The sequence below is a fragment of the Erinaceus europaeus genome, chromosome 19 (genome assembly GCF_950295315.1).
Source record: "Erinaceus europaeus chromosome 19, mEriEur2.1, whole genome shotgun sequence".
NCBI lineage: Eukaryota > Metazoa > Chordata > Mammalia > Eulipotyphla > Erinaceidae > Erinaceus > Erinaceus europaeus.
Window position 1 is genome coordinate 33,566,509 of NC_080180.1, and position 23,668 is coordinate 33,590,176.

General features: G+C 41.0%; 1 protein-coding gene across 4 annotated transcripts in view; it reads right to left on the bottom strand.

The window, feature by feature from the left end:
* The window catches only part of PPP2R2A (protein phosphatase 2 regulatory subunit Balpha), an 81,561-nt gene extending 73,932 nt beyond the window's left edge, over positions 1 to 7,629 (bottom strand). For 3 of the 4 annotated variants that reach the window (XM_007535041.3, XM_060178847.1, XM_060178846.1), the window contains exons 1-2: positions 7,338 to 7,628; positions 5,417 to 5,491 (exon numbers count right to left, since the gene is read on the bottom strand). In XM_007535041.3, coding sequence (XP_007535103.1) covers positions 5,417 to 5,491; positions 7,338 to 7,344 — 82 coding nt within the window. In that variant the 5' untranslated portion in view covers positions 7,345 to 7,628. Of the gene's footprint in view, positions 1 to 5,416; positions 5,492 to 7,337 lie in introns of all 4 variants that reach the window. The other variant, XM_060178845.1, reaches the window with a different exon arrangement.
* Positions 7,630 to 23,668: the final 16,039 nt, after the last annotated feature.

Sequence of the window (23,668 nt, forward strand, 5' to 3'; positions counted from 1 at the left end):
AGGTTCAATCCCCCACACCACAAGCCAGAGCTAAGCAATGCTCTGGTAGAAAAAAAAAAAAAAAAAAATCCAACAAACTTGAAACACCCAGGTTAACTTGTTTTTTTTTGCTAGGGTTTTCGCTGGGGATGGGTACCCGCACTCCTGGAGGCTCTTTTTCCCTTATGTTGCCCTTGTTCATCGTTGTTATTATTATTGTTGTTACTGCTGTCCTTGCTGTTGGATAGGACAGAGAGAAATCAGAGGGGGAGAGAAAGACACCTGTAGACCTGCTTTGCTGCCTGTGAAGCGACCCCCCTGCAGGTGGGGAGCTGGGGGCTCGAACCAGGATCCTCACACCAGTCTTTGCGTTTTGAGCCATGTGCACTTAACCCACTCCACTACCGCCAGACCCGCAATCTTTGTTTTTTCTTTTGGTTGCTGTAGCTGGGGTTTCACCACTCCACAATGACTTTTTCAGATAAAGAAAGAAAACCCAGCACCAAAGTCTCTTCCAATTAGGTATGTGGCAGGAGACAGGCTGGAACGCGGGCCACACATATAACAAAGCAGCATACTATCCAAGTGAGCTCCTTTGTCAGTACTATTAAGTAGTTACTACAAATAGTATGTGTGACCACCACACAGGTCAAGTTTCCCCTCCCTAGGAATTGCTTAACTGTGACCATTACACTGGTTTTACAGTAACTACTTCATAGGTATTCTTCACTTTTAACAGCTTTGTATAATATACCTCTAATCCTCTGGTCTACTTTTGAATGTTTTCTGAGCTTTATGTTAGTGAAATCAAAGACTATTTATAAAACATCAACATACTATTTCCTCCCTTTGGCTGAGGAGAGACTTTCAGTAGCCTTTAAAGACAACCCTCGGTTTCTTCATTCCACAAGTCTTCCTTAACTTGCATATAAATTTCTCCCCAAGAACTAACAGCTAAACCTTTGTAAGTCTCTTACCTATGTGCTTGGTCTGTTCTGTGTATATTAGCTCATTGAACTAGTAAAAATATAATAGAACAGATTTTACTGTTATGTTCTTTCAGGCACAGAGAGGTAAATTCACCTGCCCCAAATCACCTGGCTAGTAGATGACTGAACAGGATTCAAAGCATGAAGTGTAGCTATCACCAGTCTGGGTTCACACCTACTGTCTCATGAGAACAGGCTGTTAATAAAGAAAAAATTAAAAGTGTAGACTATGATAAAATAAGGTATAAAGAACAGCAGAAATTAGCAAATTCAGTCCTGTCATCTTAAATTTGAGTATACAAGACCCCAGAGTATTTATTCAGTGATACATTACTAGTTTGTCACCAGGATAAAAACCCAAAGTCTCTCTTCTTTCTTTTAAAAGGTTATATATTAATATGTCATTAATCCAGTTATAGAGACTACCAAGTAAATAAATCCATGATTGCCAAAAATTCTTCTCACTCATTCTACTTCTAACCTTTCCTTTTTTTTTTTTTTTTTTTTTTTAAAGATTTGGCCACTTTCTTTATTATTATTTATTTATTATTGGATAAATAGAGAAATTGAGAGGGATGGGGAAGAGAGACAGAGACACCTTCAGCCCTGCTTCACCATGCGTAAAGCTTTCCCTCTGCAGGTGGGGACCAAGGGCTTGAACCTGCATCCTAGCACTCTGTAGTGTGTGCATTTAAAGAACATCCGCCTGGATGCCCCCCTTTCACCTTTTCTCTACCCTCTTCTTAAAATAACTGCTGGGGGGTGGGGCAGATAGCATAATGGTTATGCAAAGAGACTGTCATACCTGAGGCTCCAAAGTCCCAAGTTCAATCCCCTGCACCACCATAAACCAGAGCTGAGCAGTGCTCTGGGTAAAATAAATAAATAAATAATGATAATGAAATGACAACTGGGCTAGGCAGTGAAGCACCTGGCTGAACATCACACATGTCAAGTACACACTGCAATCTTAAAGGACCCAGGTTCAAGCTCCTAGTCCCCACCTGCAGGGGAAGCTTCACTAGCTATGAAAGTGCTTCAGGTGTTTCCTTCTCCTTCTCTATCTCTACTTCCCCTCTGTATTTCTTTGTCCTATCAAATACAATAAAAAAACAAGTTTATTTTAAAAATATCGTTTTTCTTCTTTCAACCAATACTTAATACCTATTGTTATGCCAAGCATTCTTCTAAAGTGAAGCAGTCTGTTCAAAATGTCCTACACTAGACTAAGCTTACGTTGTAACAGCGGGATCTGCCGCACTAAATATGATAGCTAAAAGTGATACTAAGGAAGATTATTCCAAAAAAGGGTAGATTAAAAAAAAAAAAGGAGTACACACATGTGGCGCAAAGCGCAAGGACCGGCATAAGGATCCCAGTTCGAGCCCCTGGCTCCCCACCTGTAGGGGAGTCGCTTCACAGGTGGTGAAACAGGTCTACAGGTGTCTATCTTTCTCTCCTCCTGTCTTCCCCTCCTCTCTCCATTTCTCTTTTCAACGATGACATCAACAACAACTACAACAATTAAAAACAACAAAGGCAACAAAAAGGAAATAAGTAAATATTAAAAAAATTAAAAAAAAAAAAAAGGAGTACAGAAATGACTTGAGGATGAGTAGGATTCTGATGAAAGAACTGTGGGAATAATGGCAGACATTCCATAGTGGGAGGAGCAAGAAACAAAAGACCAGAAGTAAGTCTGCAGGATTAATCTGAAGAGTAGTATCCATTTAGCAAGATCATAAAACATTTTCACAAATAAATTTAGAGACCCAAGGGTCATATTGGTGAAAAGATCCAGCTTCTAGGCTGAAGTATTTGAATACAACTCGTAATTCAGAAAGTACTGTGATTCAGACAATTTCTAGTAAGAACCAAACCAGGACTCATTTAATACTAACAAAGAAGTTAAACGTAAGAAACAGAAAATCATTTAGGGAGCTACTACAATCCTGATGGGACAGACATACCAAGAACCTGAACCAAGGTGAAAGTGGGTACAGAAAAGATGACCAAAGCATTACAGGTATACCACGACAGCTGACTACATATTGGAAGGGAAAGACCATGTGAAATCTTTGGTGGGAAATAAGCTAGAATGTATTTATTAGCAGAAAACAAGCAAGCTAAGCTAAAGGCTGAGCTAGATGGAACAAGTGGTAGAGACTATAGTCAGGGCCGGGGGTGGTGCACCCAGTCAAGCACACACGCTACAATGTACAAGGACCTGGATTCAAGTCCCTGGTTCCCACCTCCAAGGGCAAAGCTTCATGAGCGGTGAAGCGGTGCTGCGGGTGACTCCTCTCTTTGTCTCTCCCTCCTCCTTCCCTCTCACTTTCTGTCTGTATCCAAAAAATATTTTTCAAAAGAGTATAGTCCAAACAAGGGGGAAAATACATGAATAATTCTCTTAGTGTGCAAAAAATTCCAATTACACTCTGGCATTTTGAAAATTAGCCTTTATAGTTAATGCATTTATACAGATACCAGAAAAGGTCATACTAATAAAATGTGCATACTAAGCTTCAGCACATAAGATGTTAAGAATACACTGTACATCAAAACTAAGAAAACTTCAAAAGAAAATTATTTAATGATTAAAATGCAGTTACTAAATAATAACAAGAGGATCACAAGGATCCACCATCCACCATACATACAACAAACTACATTTGGGGCAGCGGCTGAGTGCACATGTTATAATATGCAAGGACCCAAGTTTGAGCCCCTGGGCCCACCTGTAGGGGGAAAACTTTGCAAGTGGTGAAGCAGTGCTGCAGGTGTCTGCCTCTCTCCCTCTCTATCTCCCCCTTCCCTCTCCATTTCTGGATGTCTCTACCCAATAAATTTTTTTAAATGTAAAAATTTAAAAAAAAAAAACCCTACATTTGCTATGGTTAAGCTTAGAATCGCCATTTCTTCTGATTAAACAAACCCTACTTCCTACCCCCTCCAAACACCTCCAGCATTTAGGAGGCCCAACAGAAGTTTGATATGAGACTAAGTGGAATTCAAACAAGAATGTTTTTCAAGTATACAGTACTTTCATAACTTGCTAAGTAATTACACAACAGCAGGGCACTAATGATCCAATATCTAACTGCCTACTACTATTCAGCAGGTAATGAGTTACAAAATGAGTTCACACAGGACTCCTCCCTTGAACTTGAGATTTAGTTCTCTAAACATGTGAAACACCAGAGCTTCTTGAGAAAAACTCGTGTGACGAGTCTCTTCTTCCAATGCACAATTTCTCATCTGGAAACAAGATGAGGACTCAATACAGAAAAGAAACAAGAACTTATCTCATTCTGTGAAGTACGCCGATTATAAGGAAGGTATGCCACTGAGTTCCCCACAGGAATCAGCAAATTCTAATCAGACACTTCAGTATGAATGACATTGATAAGAGAATATCCAACCACTCAACTGGCTCAACACAAAGCCATCATCCTACCATCACCAGGAAACCGCCCCCACACAGACACACAGAAGTATGCTAAGACAGTTGGTTAGAAATCAGATCTTAAAATGAGGAGGATCCAAGCTTCAGGAAAAAAAGTGACTTACAAATTCTCACTAACCACTTTTTTTTTAAGTTCAAAGTACATTAAGTTCATCTGAGTTTTGTTGTAAATTTCTTACTGTAAGGTAAGACAATATCAAAATTCAAATTTCAGTACTGAACAATGAAACCATGAAGCCACTTAATAATGTCACCACCTAAGAACATTTTGAATAAAAGCAAAACCCCAGGGCTTCAAAATTTTAGATCAATTCTAAAATACATCAATATATTGGGGGGAGTAAGAGAAATTAAGACAGGCACTTCAACTGATCAAATCCAGCTCTGCAAAATGTACAATAAGCTCAAGAGAAAATCTATACAACTACAGGATTTCCTTATCCACCTACATTAATCCTTAAAAGACAACAAAGCGCATCATTTGGACCAACATTTTCCCATAAAATGTCAATCCATACCATACTCTCAAAGTGATCAAGTTATTGAAAAGCTACAAATGTTCCCCAAAATATAAAAGATGCCGTCAAGAATGTTTCTGAGCTAAATGTTGATGGCAGATTCCAATGATCTAAAAGCAACATACAAAAAAAATAAATAAATAAAAGACAGGAAAATACCACTGGATCATAGAATTTATAAAGCAAAGAAACGATCATATGAACCTTTAAATTTTTCTTCTGCTGGTTTTATAAGATTTATACCTACAGATTATATATATTCCTCACCATCCAGTATTCTTTTCAATTCATGGAAAGAAAATAATAAGCAAATGACAAATAATATTATTTTTCCAGAAAAATAAACACAAACAAAAAATGTTCTAAAACTGTTAACAGACCTAGCTGTAAGCAAACCCTTCCAGTAAATCAAGGTTTTGCAGAGATCATACACATCAAATCTGCATTATTACAAGTTTTCTTACCTTCTGCTACATCATCATCTACTGCACCTTTCACCTGAGAAAAACACCACTGAATATCATTCCCTCCTCCAGCTCCTGGAAAAAGAAAACATACCAATTAAAACTGAGTTCTATTCATGTTGACTCTCAAACACAGAGATGGTATCCAAGGTTGGCAGACTAATAGCTTAGAACTACCCACCACCATACAACCACCACTCCAAAGCACTAATGGGGGGAGGGGACAAAGAAAAGGTAAGTCCCCCACAGTTGGTAATTTTTTAGAGGGATTTCAAAAGAGAGTCGAAGAATGAATTATCTAGAGGCATGTACCAGCACTAACTGTTGTACATAGTTCAAATCTTTCCTGTCTACCCTCTCCTTCAAATAGTGTAAAGCCTTCCATTTAAGCAAAACCTACCAGAAAAAAAAAAAAAGAGGAAATGCCAAAAAAAGTTAGTTTCCCTCTAAGTATACACAAGGCCTGCAAGAGAGTTAATATGGTTTAAAGCACCATAAAATACAGGGAGAAAACTTGAGGAGCATTACCGCCTGGGCAAGGAATGATTCGCATCAACTCTTATCACCAAAGCATACACACAGCAAACACAACCCATTTCTATGCATTTCATTGCCAGTAAATCACTGGTCCCACCACTTAGGCAAAGACGACAAAATGAAGGCTGTCCAAGGAAGCTTGCTTCAACCTCCCTTCACTGTGTCCCTTAGAGTCCAACAGACCCGGCAACGAATTAATTGTGCTAATCTTATACAATCTTAATTTCTTGTTACTCAACAAGGCCAAAAACAAAAAACAAACAAAAACCCAAACTTGTTTACAGCGAGCCAGGTCAGTCAATTCAGTAGGTTAACTTCATCATAGATTTGACTATCCAAATACTGAAAGAAGCACGGAAAAACGACCTAAGTCTCTTGTTTCTACCTATTCCTCTTCCAAGCACTGAAGAGGACATGTCCTGGATCTACGGAGAAAGAAACTGAGTCTAGATCTGGAGTGGATTCTGTTAGATGAGGAAAGGCAGCAGCGCTGAAATACACAAAAATAATCCTCAAAGCCACCCCCTTCTGCATCTTCACTTCCATTCCTCGCTAAACATCCCAACCTGGTTTTTTCTGTGCCCCCCCCCCCCAGCTCTCACCTAAATCTCTCTTCCCTTGGCTATTTTTATCTCTGAACTCCACAACTATTTTAACTAACTATGAAACCCTTTTGGGAAAAGGACATCTGCACAAAAGCTCAAATGCAAAACAAAGTTTAAATCACACAGCTCACGCAACTTGCTGGGTTAAAGGCCTTGCACCCTCTGGGGCGTAAAGAGTGAGAAACGAAAGGGAGGAGGTCCAGTACAAAAAAAAAAAAAAATCCCCAGCTCAAAGTCTCAAAAATATGCGACCCCACAGTCCCACAGTGGGGGGGGGGGAGACATATGTCCCCTTCTTATTTTAACTTGTAAAGCACCCTTCCCTTTCCCTTCTCGGTGCAAAATAGACATGTACAAACCCCCAAGAAGCTTTGCAGCAGGGAGGAAAATAGGAATTAAAGGAAGAGCTGCAAAAAAATTAAATAAAAAAAAAAGCCGGGAGTGGGGGGGAGGGGTGAGGAGGTTACACCCGGCTCCCAAGCAGTGGGGACAAATCTGCACCCCCGCCCCACCCACGCCTCACCCCTGCCCGCCGCACCACCCACCCCACCCCCACCCGCGCCCGCGCTCAGCCCTCAGCAAAAAGCCATTTCGCTACCGCCGCGACCCTCGCCTCCCCACCCCCACCCCACCCCCACCCCACCCCACTTGACCGATCCCCTGAAAGCCCAGGGGCGCCCGGCAGCTCCACGAGCGGCACGGACGGTCGCTAGGAGGTGATGGAGGGAGAAAGAAGGGAAGCGGCGCCTTGTCAATGGGCCGGGGTGTTTCTCCTTTACCTGCCATGTTGCGCTGCAAATGGTGACCCTGCTGGGTTCCTCGGGGTCTCTGCTTCCTGAACTCACCCCCCTCACCTGGGGATGGGGGGGTAGAGAGGGCGGATGGCGGCGGATGGCACCTGCGGGGGGAGGGGGCGGGGGTCGGGGAAGAAGGAAGGAGGGGCGAGCCGACGAGCCAGCAGGATGGTGGATTTCACTCTGGGGCTTCCCCGCTCTTGCTCTTTCTCCAGCAGCGGCGGCAGCGGCAGGAGCAGGCGACTCCACTTTCAAAATGGCGCCGGCTGGCCTAGCCAGTGACGTCACCTGGGGGCGGAGTCATCGGGCAGGGCTGAAGGGGCGGGGCGAGGGCCGCGCCGGAGCGCGGCGGAGGAGGGGCGGGGGAGCGGCCGAGCGGGCTTCTGACCACGCCCCCTTCACCGCCGCCCGCCCTCTGCATCCGGGCGAACCAGGCCTGCGCCGCGCCCTGGCAAGCGCGCTGTTTGGTCTAGTTCTCTGCTCTTCTCAGTCTGCGACCCTGCTGCACGCTACTGTGTTCAAAGCCCTGCAGCCAATGACTGGGCGCTGAAGCGGGCTCAGCTGTCCAGTTAACGTGCTTGCTCTCCGGGATTCCTAAGGTCCTGTGTCTTTTTAGAGAACATCCGTATTGCTCCTTAAGAGTGAAACTGTGGGTTACCCCTGAGGCCAATAAAATAAAGACACAGTAGGGTGGTGCAGACTCAGTGCACCGCCAAGGTGAAAGTTCATGGATCTGAGAAGTCCATAACTGGGCTCCTTCCATCTGAGTGAATTAAATTACCTTTCCATGGACTTTGGGAGCCAAAATGAGTGTATTTGGTAGCAGTTAAGTTTGGTTTCTGGGGCTATGAAGGGCATAGTGGTTATGTAAAAAGACTTTCAGGAATGAAGCACCAAATTTCCCGGGTTCTATCCCCAGCATTCCCATAAACCAGCTGAGCAGTGCTCTGGTTAAAAGAAAAAAAAAAGGGGGGGGGGACTTCTAATACTGGAAAGCTGACTTGGTTAGTAGCAGAATATAGACAGGAAAGTGGTACAACTGTATCCAGCAGGAGATGGTAGAATAGACCTGGATACTGAAGCCAGACTGCTAAATGCTGACTTCGCATTGGATGAGGGTAACAAGCTTGCCTTACAGGATTGTCTGGAAGATTAAATGATTTAATTTGAGTGCACGATAAATATTAGTTGCAGTTCTTATTAGATTTTTTTTTAATCATTATTATTTTTTACCAGAGCACTGATCAACTCTGGCTTATGGTGGAGCAGGATATAGAATCCCGGACTTTGGAGCCAGGCATAGGAGTCTATGCCTAAGCATTATGCTGTTCCTGCCTTCATTAGATTTGTATTGATAGCACTTTCAATAAAGGCATAAAAAGCGGATGGTAGGTACTCCTCCTAAGTGTGAGACCACCCAGATACCATATAAGAGAGTACCAACCCCCTTCTGAATTTTTTTTTAAAGACCCATAAGAAAAAAGTAAACAGGAAATGACAGTCCTTAGCCAAGATGGGCTTTGCCTTGTTTTAAAAGATACAATGTTGGGAGTTGGGCCGTAGTTTAGCCGGCTAAGTGCAAGTGGTGCAAAGCGCAAGGATCGGCGTAATGATCATGGTTCAAACCTCCAGCTCCCCACCTGCAGGGGAGTCGCTTCACAAACAGTGAAGCTAGTCTGCAGGTGTCTATCTTTCTCTCCCCTTCTCTGTCTTCCCCTCCTCTCTCCATTTCTTTCTGTCCTGTCCAACAACGACATCAATAATAACTACAACAATAAAACAAGGGCAACAAAAGGGAATAAATATTTTTTAAATGTAAAAAATTTAAAAAAAGATACACTGTTGTCGTCACTACATATCATATGCTTTCAAACATACCTCCCAGTGCTCTGTGAGACAGACATTCCTGTTTTCTCCATGTAAAACCCCTGCAGAAACATCCAGAATTGACCTTAAGGACAAAAGAAATAGTAAGGCATTCTAAAACCAAAGAAACTTAGGATAGTTACACCTCTTCTCTATCATCTTCACATTCTTCCTTATTCTTGATCATCAGAACTGTGATAGAAAATAAATTAGAATTCCTCCAAGGGGAACAGCTGAAACATTGTATTTCATTAATATTTCTCCCTTTAACCAATGAACCAAGGAAAACTAAAAATTCACTCAGCTAGTTGTCCAAATAGCCACAACACCTCAGCATTCCTCTGTGCCCTGTATTGCTATTCTGGTTGATTTCATAAATGTATTCCTTTGGGTATGACTTTGCCCTTGCCATCCTTTCTGTCCACATTTGAAAGTTCAATCCTAAACTCTCTAGTGTGAATTCTCCACCTTAACCAGGACTGAGAGAAAACAGAGGACAGACCCTTAAGTTGGGGAACTGGCCACTCCTATATGGAAGTCATTTTTTTCCTTTTATGCTTCAGGTTTTGACTTGTATAATACCTGTGTCTTCCCTCACTTTGAAATATCATTTGAGGGTGGGGAGATAGCATAATCATAATGAAAATGACTTTCATGCCTGAAGCTCTGAAGTCCCAGGTTCAATCTCCAACACAACCAGCTGTGCAGTGCTCTGGTAAAAAATTAAAATTATTCTACAAAAATTATATGTTCTTACTAGAAGCCAATAAAGCTTATCTAGAAATTGGGATAATTACGACAAGCATTCATAAGGTACTATGAGCTGAATATTATCCTAAGAACATTGTATAGAGAGAGCCTTGAGGGCAAACTACCAGCTGCCTCTCTTACTCTTGAATGGCTCTTGGGAAGAGAGACCAGTGTACCCAGTAGCCCAAAATCAAGAACTGTTCTCCTGAATCTCCTTGATCCTCTTTCTTGCCTTACATACTTTTTTTTTTTTTCCTGCCTTCATGGTTATTGCTGCGGCTCAGTGCCTGCGCTACAAATTCACTGTTCCTGGTGGCCATTTTGCCATTTTATTGGATAGGACAGTGAGAAACTGAAAAGGGAGAGGCGGGTAGAGAAGGGGAGAGAAAGATAGACACCTGCAGACCTGCTTCGCTGCTTGTAAAGTGACCCCCTGGGCAGGCGCGGGGGGGGGGGGCTGGAACTGGGATTCTTGTGATTTGCACTATGTGTACACCACCAACTTCCCCTTCCCCTCTCTATTTTCTGTTCTCTGCACCAGGATTTTTGTAAGTGGTTTCTGGCAAATTCAGTACCTATCTTCATGTTGTTAAATTTGATAGTCACTTTGATTTGTTTTTTTCTTTTCTTTTTTTTTCTTTTCTTTGTAAAGATTTTATTTATTCATTAATGAGAATGATAGAAGAGAGAGAAAGAACAAAACATCACTCTGGTACATGTGCTGTTGGGGACAGAACTCAAGACCTCTTGCTTGAGAGTCTAATGCTTTATTTACTGTGCCACCTCCCGGACCACGATTTTTTTTTTTTTTTCAATCGCCACTAGAGTTATTTCTATTTCTGTGACTCAGTGCCTGCATGGCAAATCCACTACCAACTTTTTTTTTTTTTTTTTAGAGACAGAGACAGAAAGAAATTGAGAGGGAAGTAAAAGGGGCGATCCCTGCAGCACTGTGCCACCACTCCTGAAGATTCTTCACTTTGGACAGGGACCAGGGGCTTAAACCCTAGTCCTCGAGCATGGTGATGTGTGCGCTTTCCCCAAATGCACCGCCACCACCTCCCCATCTCACACAACCCCTCCACCCCTAGACGCTTCTTTATTTTTATCTTTCTGTTTCCCAACATTTGGGACTGCTGGTCACTTCTTGCCTACTGAGACCTGTTTTGTTGTTGTTGTTGTTTCTTGAAGCATTTTGCTTCAATGTTCTAACCACTCCTTTCAGCTGGAGGCCATTTTTCCCATTTTTGTTGTCCTTCTTGTTATTGTTATTGCCATTGTGGTGGTTGGATAGGACAGAGAGAAATGGAGAGAGGAGAGGAAGACAGAGGGGAAGAGAAAGATAGACACCTGCAGACCTGCTTCACCACTTGTGAAGCGATGCCCCTGCAGGTGGGTAGCTGGGGGCTTGAACCAGGATCCTTTCGCTGGTCCTTGTGTTTTGTACCATGTGCGCCTAATCCGCTGTGCTACCACCTGGCCCCATGGCCCCCTGGCCCCCACAGGTGCATTTCATAACCATACACTCTCCCAGGCAAAACTCAGTTATAATTTGCAGATATACCATGTGTGTATCAGAACTGTCCAATCTAGATGTCTTATTCTGCTACCCAGGAACTGCACGCACACACACACACACACACACACACACACACACACACACACACACACACTTGTACCTTCCTGCTTCCTACAGATGGTCAATAAGCTTTGCAAACAAACATCGTCAGTAGACAAGTCTCCAGCCTATACCCACTTCACCTTGATAATGTCTCTTCCTGGAATATCATCATCTGCTCACACCATCCCACCCCCAGCATACTATACAGCCCTTGCTCTTTATCCATCAGTAAAACTCTCTGGTTCTTTGGAAAAAAAAAAAAAGATAGACAGTTATAGAAAAAATAGTCAGCTCATATCTGTGACCTTGGTAGGACTATTGCAGCTAGTTTTTTTCCCTTTCTTTATTTTTCTTTCTTTTTTTTTTCTACTTTTGCTTATTGGATAGATGCAACTAGAAATAGAAAGTGGAGGAGAAGATAGAGAGGGAGACAGAGACACCCGCAGGCCTGCTTCACCACTCGTGAAGCTCTCTCCCCCGACCCCCTGGCAGGTGGGGACCAGAGGCTTGAACCTGGTCACATGGTAATGTGTGAACTTAACCAGGTGTGCCACCATCCAGTCCCCCATTGCAGTTTCCAATGGAGGGAATGAGGTCACAGAACTCTGGTGGTTGGAATTGTGTGGAATTGTACTCCTGTTATTTTGTAAATCACTAAGAAATTTTTTTTTAATTTTTAAAAATTAAAAAGGAAGAAAAGGGAAAGGGGAAAATAGCTATCTGGAGCAGTGACTTCCTAGTGCAGGCACCGAGCCTCAAAGATAACCCTGGTGGCACATCCCCTCTCCTGTATGGGAAGCTTCTCTATTCTTTATTCCTCTGGGAATATGGACCAAAGATCTTTATGGGGGGGGGGGAGATGGAAGGTCTGGTTTTTGTAATTGCTTCTCTGCTGGACCTGGGCATTGACAAGTCTATCCATACTCCCAGCCTGTTTCTGTCTTTCTCTAGTGGGATAGGGCTCTGGGGAGGTGAGATTCCAGGACACATTGGTGAGGTTGGCTGCCCAGGGATCATGGTAGCATCTGCAACTTGTTGGCTGAAAAGTATTAAGATATAAAGGAGAACAAATTGTTTAATAGTCAGGAACCTAAAGGTAAGAGTACAGCAGATGAAATTTGGAGTCTCCATTGTGGAAAAAGCTAGGAAGTCTACTTTAGGTATATTCCAAGGGGCCCATGACTACTCATTTTTTGCTTGAGCCTGACAGCTGACTTGCAGGTAGGCTAAAGGTATTGTCTGGGGAGAAGGTATCAGACTTGGAAATAGTACTAGAAAGCTGGATCAAGGCAGAGAGAAGTTGCCAAGGAAAGAGCATTTTTGTAAGTTAGTTGATTGTTATGCAATCATGGGTGAAAGAACATCAGTTGCTTTTACAGAGATTTGTCCCAACTGTTGATAGTTCCTGAATATGCACGATCCAACTGAATTCTACAGAGCATCACTCTCTCACGCACTTGTTATCCTGCAGGCATTGTTTCATATAGTTCTCCAGAGAGAACTTCAACATCCGGCTAAATATAAGATGCACGAAGTCAGTGTTCCTTGAAGGACTCAGCTTATGCACACCAAAGAGGTGTTCCTAGTGAGATCCTGGAGAATCTATAAATCCTGAAGGATTTCTGCTTTGGGTCTGAGGTGATTGGCGTCTTAAGAGTGAGAGTCCAGTAATCTTATCCACTGTGCCCGGGCCACACAAGACAGCTTTTTAAAAGTATAGCATATAGTAAAGAGGAAACATCACTTGAAAATCTGTTCTTTTTCTTGCCATTCAAATGAACCTTCAACCCAGCTCCACAGTAAATGAGAAGTTGCACTGTTTGGACGTTTCTCTCCTCTAGGCAGAGAAATACAAATCAGGTTGTCTAAATAAAGACCACAAACTGTGGACCTGGAGATGGCACAGTGGATAGAGTGGTGGACTCTCAAACCATAAGGTTCAGAGTTTGATTCCTGACATGATATAGGCCAGAGTAATACTCTAATTCTTCCTCTATCTCTCATAACTAGGTAAATTTAGAGAGAGACCCAAGCTCAAGGAAGTGTTAAAAGAAAGATTCTTGATTTAAAAAATGATAAAAATATAAAATATTGGTGAACCACTGCATACGTGCTTTCTGACATGAAGTAGATTCAAGAACATTACAGGGAAAACTCTAAGCAAATCTGATCCTTCAACAGACTATAATGACAACTCACACCCCCACGTTCAAGGTATAGAAATCGCTATCAATAAACCCTATACTAGTAGGTGCTTAAGAAAATGATGGTGAGGGGTTCGGGTGGTATCGCAGCAGGTTAAGCGCACATGGCACTAAGTGTGAGGACCAGCGAAAGGATCACGGTTCGAGCCCTTGGCTCCCCACCTGTAGGGGGTTCGCTTCACAAGTGGTGAAGCAGGTCTGCAAGTGTGTATCTTTCTCTCCCCCTCTGTCTTCCCCTCTCTCCATTCCTCTCTGTCCTAGCCAACAACAACAACATCAATAACAACAATAATAATGACCACAACGAGGATAAAACAACAAGGGCAACAAAAGGGGAAAAAAATAGCCTCCAGGAGCAGTGGATTCGTGGTACAGGCCCAGAGCCCCAGCAGTAACCCTGGAAACAAACAAACAAAAAACAATAAAATGAAAATGATAGTGAACCTATCAGGAGAATAAATTTGTGGTTAAACTTCTGTAAAAATAGAGGAAATTCCTTGTACTTTAGGAACAGGATACAATTATTCTGTGTTGTGAACACTCCAGTGTTCACTAGGTATATGCATTGTGATCATGAGCATGTACAACAAACCAACCAAAGTGGATAGAACCAAAAAAGACACACACACACACACACACACACACACACACACACACACACACACACACACACTTTCTGGGCAGTGGTACAATGGGTAGTTCCTCCCCTTTTTTTTTGTTTCTCCAAATGGAAAATAATTAGTTTCATTTTAATTAGTTTCATTGTATTACTGGTATTAGAACATGAAAATATTTTCCACATTAGAGTAAAAGTTGTACTCTATTATAACTTTATTTACAGGTATGACTTAATCTAGAGCTCCACGATAATACAGGGAAAAAATGTTTTTTTTAAACTAGTGTGCATATTTAAAGATGCAAGATGAAAGTAAGATTAGCAAGCTCATGCTATTGTGGTCAATTTAGAAATTGCAACCAAAAAAATCTTGTTTTATACTTTCTTAAGAGGTACAGTCTAAAATATATAACCTAAATATATCTTTTAATTTTTTTTTTTTGTCTCCAGGGTTATTGCTGGGGCTCGGTGCCTGCACCATGAATCCACTGCTTTTGGAGGCTACTTTTTCCCCTTTTTATTGCCTTTGTTCTTTTATCATTGTTATGGTTATTATTGTTCTTATTATTGATGTTATTGTTGTTGGCTAGGACAGAGAGAAATGGAGAGAGGAGGGGAAGACAGAGAGGGGGAGAGAAAGATAGACACACCTGCAGAACTGCTTCACCATTTGTGAAGTAACCCCCCTGGAGGTGGGGATCTGGGAGCTCGAACTGGGATCCTTATGGCTGTCCTTGAATTTCGAGCCATGTGTGCTTAACCCGCTACACTACCATACCGCCCGATCCCCTCTTTTATCAATTTTTACGAGATTATATATATATATATTTATGAGAAATATAGGAGGAAAGAGAGAAAGTACCAGATATCACTCTGGTACATGTGCTTCAGAGTCCAATATTTTATCCACTGCATATCCTCCTGGACCACTTACTTAAATACTTCTTTGGCATAATATTTAAACTTTATGAAATTAAAGATTATCACTAAATTATTTTTGTGGCCTGTTAAAGGACCGTAAGTGCCCTTTGATATAGACAGAATAGCCGTCACAATGTTTGTTTATTTGAAATATGAGGCTATTTCCATGTTATAAGTGTTATAAGACTTTATAAGTGCACTAGATTTATCTATGACCCCAGAATGTGTTTTTTGTTTAAATAGAAGAAGCAGATTCAAGATTGGAAGGCACTTTAAACACTCGACAGTCCATTCTCACAATGGATACTTGAATTCCCTGTTCAACATGTCTTCCTGTATTCATTCACCTTGGCATAAAAACTTTCAAGATACTCAGAAAGAAGATCTATTCTGTTTTCCTTCCCTACATTGTGAATATCTGTATTTCATTGTAACATCATTCTGCACAACCTTATTCTCTCATCTGGGACCTCTTCAACGTGAGCACAAAAGTTGTTTAGATACTGGATTAGAACTGTCTTCTAATTGCTTTAGTGGAGGAAGTAATGGTTTACAAAACAACTATCAGATAATGGAATATAAATGTTTTCTCCTCAATTTTCTATCCTCTACAATAATCTACTCAGCTTCATTAAAGCTTTTCTCCTTGATCTATTGGGTTGTTGGAAGGTTCATGATGCAAAATGCAAAAATGTGTCACGACTTTTCCAACAAACCAATAGTTTTGATATACATCAATTCATTATACCATTCATTATATCCAGCCTCTGCATCTGCCTCACGTAGAAACATGCTATATCTAGTCTAAAAGCATATTTCTTTTTTTTTTTTTTTTTTTTTGCCTCCAGGGTTATTGCTGGGGCTCAGTGGCTGCACTATGAATCCACTGCTTCTGGAAGCTATTTTTTCCCTTTTGTTGCCATTATTGTTTATCGTTGTTATTGCTGTCATTGTTGTTGGATAGGACAGAGGGAAATTGAGAGAGGAGGGAGACAAAGACAAACACCTGCAGACCCGCTTCATGGCCTGTGAAGTGACCCCCTCCCTGCAGGTGAGTAGTCAGGGGCTTGAACCGGGATCCTTACGCTGATCCTTGTGCTTAGTGCCATGTAACGCTTATCCCACTGTGTTACCATCTGGCTCCCTGCAAACCATATTTCTTTTTTTTTTTTTTTAAAGATTTTATTTATTTATTCATGAGAAATGATAGGAGAGAAAGAACCAGACATCACTCTGGTACATGTGCTGTCGGGGATTAAACTTGGGACCTCATGCTTGAGAGTCCAAAGCCTTATTCACTGTGCCACCTCCCGGACCACTCAAACCATATTCCTATTACTGTAGCCAAGACTCCTTTGCACTTGAAAATTCCATATTGGTAAAGTACTTAATCAATTTTAGTATATGTGCTGCCGAAGCGAGCACGGTAAAGTACTTAATCAAACAGTTTCTACTTAGACCTAGGTAACCTCCTCACCTACTTCCTATTTCACTTCCTTCAATCACTTCTAAGGCTAACTTTGTCATACAAAGTAGGGACTACAGAAGCTGAATAAAGGCAAGAGACCATGGTATATTACACCAAAGTAAGAGACTCTGAGGTGGGTGGGGAGGAGAGTTCAACTCCTGGAACAGGATGGCAGAGGACCTAGTGGGGGTTGTATTGTTATGTGCAAAACTGGGAAATGTTATGCATGTACAAACTCTTATATTTACTGTCAACTGTGAAACATTAATTCCCTAATAAAGAAATAATAAATAATTAAATAAATAAATAAAACAACCTATAACACACACACACACACACACACAGGGCAAGAGACCGGCATATGTTACTGATGGCTCTTTCGGTCACTAGCAGGCCACTCTATCACCTGGGGGCCTAGATGGGGAATCCTGGGGATTCCCACACAGATGTGATGGGCCTAGACCTCTAGTGGATCCCTTTCTCTACCATCACTGTTCATCTCCATCAGAAACAAAAGAGTGGACCCTTTTGTGGGCCTCTTTAGGACCTTGCCTTCAATGTGGAACAACAATCATGGGGACTGCCCCACTCTCTGAATCGAGGCTGGGTCAACATACTCTCCCACTTGAGGAAGACGGTCCTGAAATGACTGCAGCCTAGAATGTTCCTAGCTATGACTATGTAATGCAAGTTCAGACTTCAGGGATGCAGAAGATACACAGGCTCCAGTGGTGAATATGGGGCCCAGATCAGATTGATGGGGTTTATTTAGTTAATGTAATTTATATACTCTTCTCATATTTGGGAAACTACTCTCTGCCCTGATGCAGCAGTCCTATTTCTAGTCCTATTTCCAAGTCTGATACCTTCTTCCCAGACAATCAATACCTTTAGCCTACCTGCAAGTCAGCTGTCAGGCTCAAGCAAAAATGAGTAGTCATGGGCCCCTTGGAATATACCTAAAGTAGACTTCCTAGCTTTTTCCACAATGGAGACTCCAAATTTCATCTGCTGTACTCTTACCTTTAGGTTCCTGACTATTAAACAATTTGTTCTCCTTTATATCTTAATACTTTTCAGCCAACAAGTTGCAGATGCTATCATGATCCCTGGGCAGCCAACCTCACCAATGTGTCCTGGAATCTCACCTCCCCAGAGCCCTATCCCACTAGAGAAAGACAGAAACAGGCTGGGACTATGGATAGACTTGTCAATGCCCAGGTCCAGCAAAGAAACAATTACAGAAGCCAGACCTTCCATCTCCCCCCCCCCCGCCCATAAAGATCTTTGGTCCATACTCCCAGAGGGATAAAGAATAGAGAAGTTTCCAATGGAGTGGATGGGATATGGAACTCTGGGAATTTTGTGGAATTGTACCTCTCTTATTCTATGGTTTTCTTGATCATTACTAAATCAATAATAAAAAAGAAAGAAAAAAGAAAGAACATTTCATATTGATATCACAACCCTCTTTTATGCATAGAGGCTAATAAACAACTCGAGTCTTTTACCCAGTGGCTCATTTTTCATATCAATACACAGTCTCTGGAACAGAGAAGAGACTTTATAATGATCTAAATAAACAAACATAACATCTTATCTCATTCTATTGTCTTCATAACTGGGATTTTATTGGGTATTATTTTGTAGCTGGTTCGTGAAAATTATGACTGTCTGTATTGGAAACCTAAAAAGCCCCATAGTTAGGTTTCTAGAGAGTTATTCCAGTGAATTTCAGATTAAATTTTGGTAGCATAATTTAAAATGCATGTTTACTCAAAATTATGTATTTACTTATCAATGGGAGGCAGAGAGAACCAAACATCAGTCAATATGTACAGGGCATGTGATCAAACTCAACATGATACAAAACATCAGTCAATATGTACAGGGCATGTGATCAAACTCAACATGATACATATACAAGCCCTGAGCTCTGTATTCTGAGTTACCTCCCCAGTCACAGCCTCCAGGGTTTTCGCTGGGGCTCAGTGCTTGCACAATGAATCCATTGCTCCTGGAGGCCATTTTTTCTTTTTAACCCATTTTTGTTGCCCTTGTAGTTATTATTGTTGCTATTGCTATTGTTGTTGGATAAAGCAGAGAGAAATCAAGAGAGGAGGGGAAGACAGAAGAGGGGAAAAGACACTTGAAGATCTGCTTTACCACCTGTGAAGTGACTCCCCTACAGGTGGGCAGCCTGGGCCTGGAACCGGGATCCTTGCGCGGGTCTTTGTGCTTTGCGCCATGTATGCTTAAACCACTGCGCCACTGCCGGGCTCCCAGCAAAATGGTTTCCTTTTTTTTTTTTAATGTCTTTATTGGGGAATTAATGTTTACATTGGACAGTAAATACAATAGTTTGTACATGCATAACATTCCCCAGTTTCCCATATAACAGTACAACCCCCACTAGGTCCTCTGTCATCCTTCTTGGACCTGTATTCTCAGCAAAATGTTTTTTAAGATAATTTCAAATATTTAACCTTAAGACATTGATGAGTGTAGCCCAGGAAGTCATGCAGTAGATAAATAGTTGGATTGTCAAGTATGAAGTCTTTAGTTCAATCCCTGGCATCATGTGTGCTGGAGTTCTATCTTTATTCTAGTTCTATCTTTACTTCTCTTGTAAATAAGGAAATAAATAAATAAATGTTTTTAAGACAGGGGACAGAACATAATCGTCATTCAAAGAGACATTTAAACAGGAGGCTTCAAGGTCCCAGGTTCAATCCCCTGCACCACCAAAAGCCAGAGCTGAGCAGTGCTCTGGAGGAAAAAAAATATATAAAAATCTTTTTTTTTAAATAATTTATTTCTTTATTGGGGAATTAATGTTTTGCATTCAACAGTAAATACAATAGTTTGAACATGCATAACATTCCCCAGATTCCCATTTAACAATACAACCCCCACTATTTCATTCATCATTCTTCATGGACCTGTATTCTCCCCACCCACCCACCCACCCCAGAGTCTTTTACTTTGGTGTAATACTCCAATTCCATTTCAGGTTAAACTTGTGTTTTCTTTTCTGGTCTTGTTTTTCAACTTCGGCCTGAGAGTGAGATCATCCCATATTCATCCTTCTGTTTCTGACTTATTTCACTCAACATGATTTTTTCAAGGTCCATCCAAGATCGGCTGAAAACGGTGAAGTCACCATTTTTTACAGCTGAGTAGTATTCCATTGTGTATATAGACCACAACTTGCTCAGCCACTCATCTGTTGTTGGACACCTGGGTTGCTTCCAGGTTTTGGCTATTACAAATTGTGCCGCCAAGAACATATGTGTACACAGATCTTTTTGGATGGATGTGTTGGGTTCCTTAGGATATATCCCCAGGAGGGGAATTGCAGGGTCATAGGGTAGGTCCATTTCTAGCCTTCTGAGAGTTCTCCAGACTGTTCTCCACAGAGGTTGGACCAATTGACATTCCCACCAGCAGTGTAGGAGGGTTCCTTTGACCCCACACCCTCTCCAGCATTTGCTGCTGTTACCTTTTCTGATGTATGACATTCTCACAGGAGTGAAGTGATATCTCATTGTTGTCTTGATTTGCATTTCTCTGACAATCAGAGACTTGGAGCATTTTTTCATGTGTTTCTCGGCCCTTTGGATCTCTTCTGTGGTGAATATTCTGTCCATGTCCTCCCCCCATTTTTGGATGGGGTTATTTGTTGTCTTGTTGTTGAGTCTGGCAAGCTCTTTATATATGTTGGTTATTAAACTCTTATCTGATGTATGGCATGTAAAGATCTTCTCCCATTCTGTGAGGGGTCTCTTGGTTTGGGTAGTGGTTTCTTTTGCTGTGAAGAAGCTTTTTAATTTGATGTAGTCCCATAGGTTTATGCCTGCCTTAGTCTTCCTTGTAATTGGATTCGTTTCATTGAAAATGTCTTTAAAATTTATGTGGAAAAAAGTTCTGCCAATATTTTCCTCTAAGTATCTGATAGTTTCTGGTCTAACATCCAAGTCCTTGATCCACTTGGAATTGACTTTTGTATTTGGTGAAATACAGTGATTCAGCTTCATTCTTCTGCGTGTTTCAACCCATTGTTTCCAACACCATATGTTGAAGAGACTCTGCTTTCCCCATGTAATAGTATGGGCCCCTTTGTCAAAGATTAGATGTCCATAGGTATGGGGCTCACTTCTGGGCTCTCAATTCTATTCCACTGGTCAGTGTGTCTGTTCATGTTCCAGTACCAAGCAGTTTTGATGACAATGGCCCTATAATACAATCTGAGATCTGGGAGTGTGATGCCTCCAGTTCTGTTCTTTTTTCTCAAGATTGTTTTGGCAATTCTAGGTCTTTTCTGGTTCCAGATAAACATTTGTAGCATTTGTTCTATTCTCCTAAAAAATGTGCTTGGGATCTTGATGGGGATAGCATTAAATTTGTAGATGGCTTTGGGTAATATATTCATTTTGATGATGTTAATTCTTCCAACCCATGAACATGGAATATCTTTCCACTTCTTTGTGTCTTTTTCAATTTCTTTGAGTAGTGACTCATAATTTTCAGTATACAAGTCTTTCACTTCTTTGGTTAGGTTTACTCCTAGATATTTTATTGTTTTTTGTTGCTATAAAAAAAGGAACTGATTTCTGGATTTCAATTTCTTCTAACTTAGTGTTTGCATAGAGGAATGCCACTGACTTTTGAATGTTAATTTTATAGCCTGACACCTTACTGTATTGCCTGATGATTTCCAAAAGCTTCTTGCTGGATTCCTTAGGTTTTTCCATGTATACTATCATGTCATCTGCAAATAAGGAGAGTTTGACTTATCTTCCAATCTGTATCCCTTTAATTCCTTGCTCCTGCCTGATTGCTATGGCAGGAACTTCCAACACTATGTTGAATAGTAATGGTGATAGTGGGCGGCCCTGTCTAGTACCTGATCTGAGGGGAAATGCTTCCAGTTTTTCACCATTGAGTATGATGTTGACTGTAGGTTTGTTATATATAGACTCCACTATCTTCAGGAATTTTCCATCTATCCCCATTTTTTGTAGTGTTTTGATCATAAAGGGATGTTGTATTTTGTCAAAGGCTTTCTCTGCATCTATTGATATGACCATGTGGTTTTTGGTCTTGCTTTTGTTGATGTGGTGGATCACATTGATTGATTTACGTATATTAAACCAACCTTGCATGCCTGGGATAAACCCCACTTGGTCATGATGAACAATCTTTTTGATATACTGCTGTATCCGGTTGGCTAGAATTTTGTTCAATATTTTCGCATCTATGTTCATCAGAGATATTGGTCTGTAGTTTTCTTTTTTGGTTGTGTCCCTGTCTGCTTTTGGTATCAGGGTGATGTTGGCTTCATAGAAGCTGGCAGGGAGTATTCCAGTGTCTTCAATCTTCTGAAAGACTTTTAAAAGTAGAGGTATTAGTTCTTCTTTGAAAGTTTTGTAGAATTCATTTGTAAAACCATCTGGTCCAGGACTTTTATTTTTGGGAAGATTTTTGATAACTGCTTCAATTTCATTAGCTGTGATGGGCCTGTTCATGTTATCCACTTCCTCTTTACTTAGTTTTGGAAGTTGGTAGGTATCTAGGAAATCATTCATTTCTTCCAGGTTCTCTAGCTTGGTGGCATATAGTTGTTCATAGAAGCCTCGCATGATATGTTGAATTTCTGTGGTGTCTGTTGTGATATCTCCTCTTTCATTTACTATCTGATTTATTTGGGTCTTCTCCCTTTTTTGTTTTGTGAGTCTGGCTAAAGGTTTGTCGATTTTGTTTACTCTTTCGAAGAACCAACATTTACTTTCATTGATCTTTTGTATGGTTTTCCTGTTCTCAATGTTATTTATTTCTGCCCTAACTTCAGTGATTTCTGTCCTTCTGGTTGCTTTAGGATTCCTTTGTTGTTCTTCTTCTAGGTCTTTAAGATGTGCATTCAGGCTGTTTATTTGTGCCTTTTCTTGTTTCCTAATGTGTGCTTGTATAGCTATGAAATTCCCTCTTAGGACTGCTTTAGCTGTGTCCCAAGTATTTTGATAGCTTGTGTCTTCATTTCATTGAAATCTCGAAACATTTTAATTTCTTCCTTGATTTCCTCTTTGACCCAGAAGTTGTTAAGAAGTGTACTGTTGAGCTTCCACATTTTGGCACTGTTACTAATCTTTTGTTTATTGTTAAGTGTTAGTTTAATTCCACTGTGGTCTGAGAAGATGCTTGGGATGATTTCAGTGCTCTTGAATTTGTTGATGCTGTCTTTGTGGCCTAACATATGGTCTATCCTTGAGAATGATCCATGTGGATTTGAGTAAAATGTGTATTCCAGTTTCTTGGGATGAATGACTCTGAAAATGTCCAATAGTTCTAGTTTATCTATCTCTTCATTTAGCTCCCTTATGTCTTTACTGATTTTCTTCCTGGATGATCTGTCAAGTTGAGATAGTGGGGTGTTGAAGTCCCCTACTATGATTGTGTTACTGTTAATATATTGCTGTAGCTCTTTCAGTAGAAGTTTGATGTATTTAGATGGCTTCTCATTGGGTGCATAGATATTAATAATTATTAAGTCCTCTTGATTGACTGATCCTCTGAGCATTAAGTAGTGTCCATTCCTATCTTTTTTAATCTTATCTATTTTAAAGTCTATCATGTCAGATATGAGAATAGCTGTTCCTGCCCTTTTTTGTGGGCCATTGGCTTGTATGATAGTTTTCCATCCTTTCACTTTAAGTCTGTGTTTGTCTTGTTGAGTTAGGTGGGTTTCCTGTAGACAGCATATTGTTGGGTTGTGTTTTCTGATCCATCTTCCTACTTTGTGTCTTTTAATAGGTGAATTCAGGCCATTGACATTTATTGATATCAAAGATTGAAGATATTTTAACGCCATTC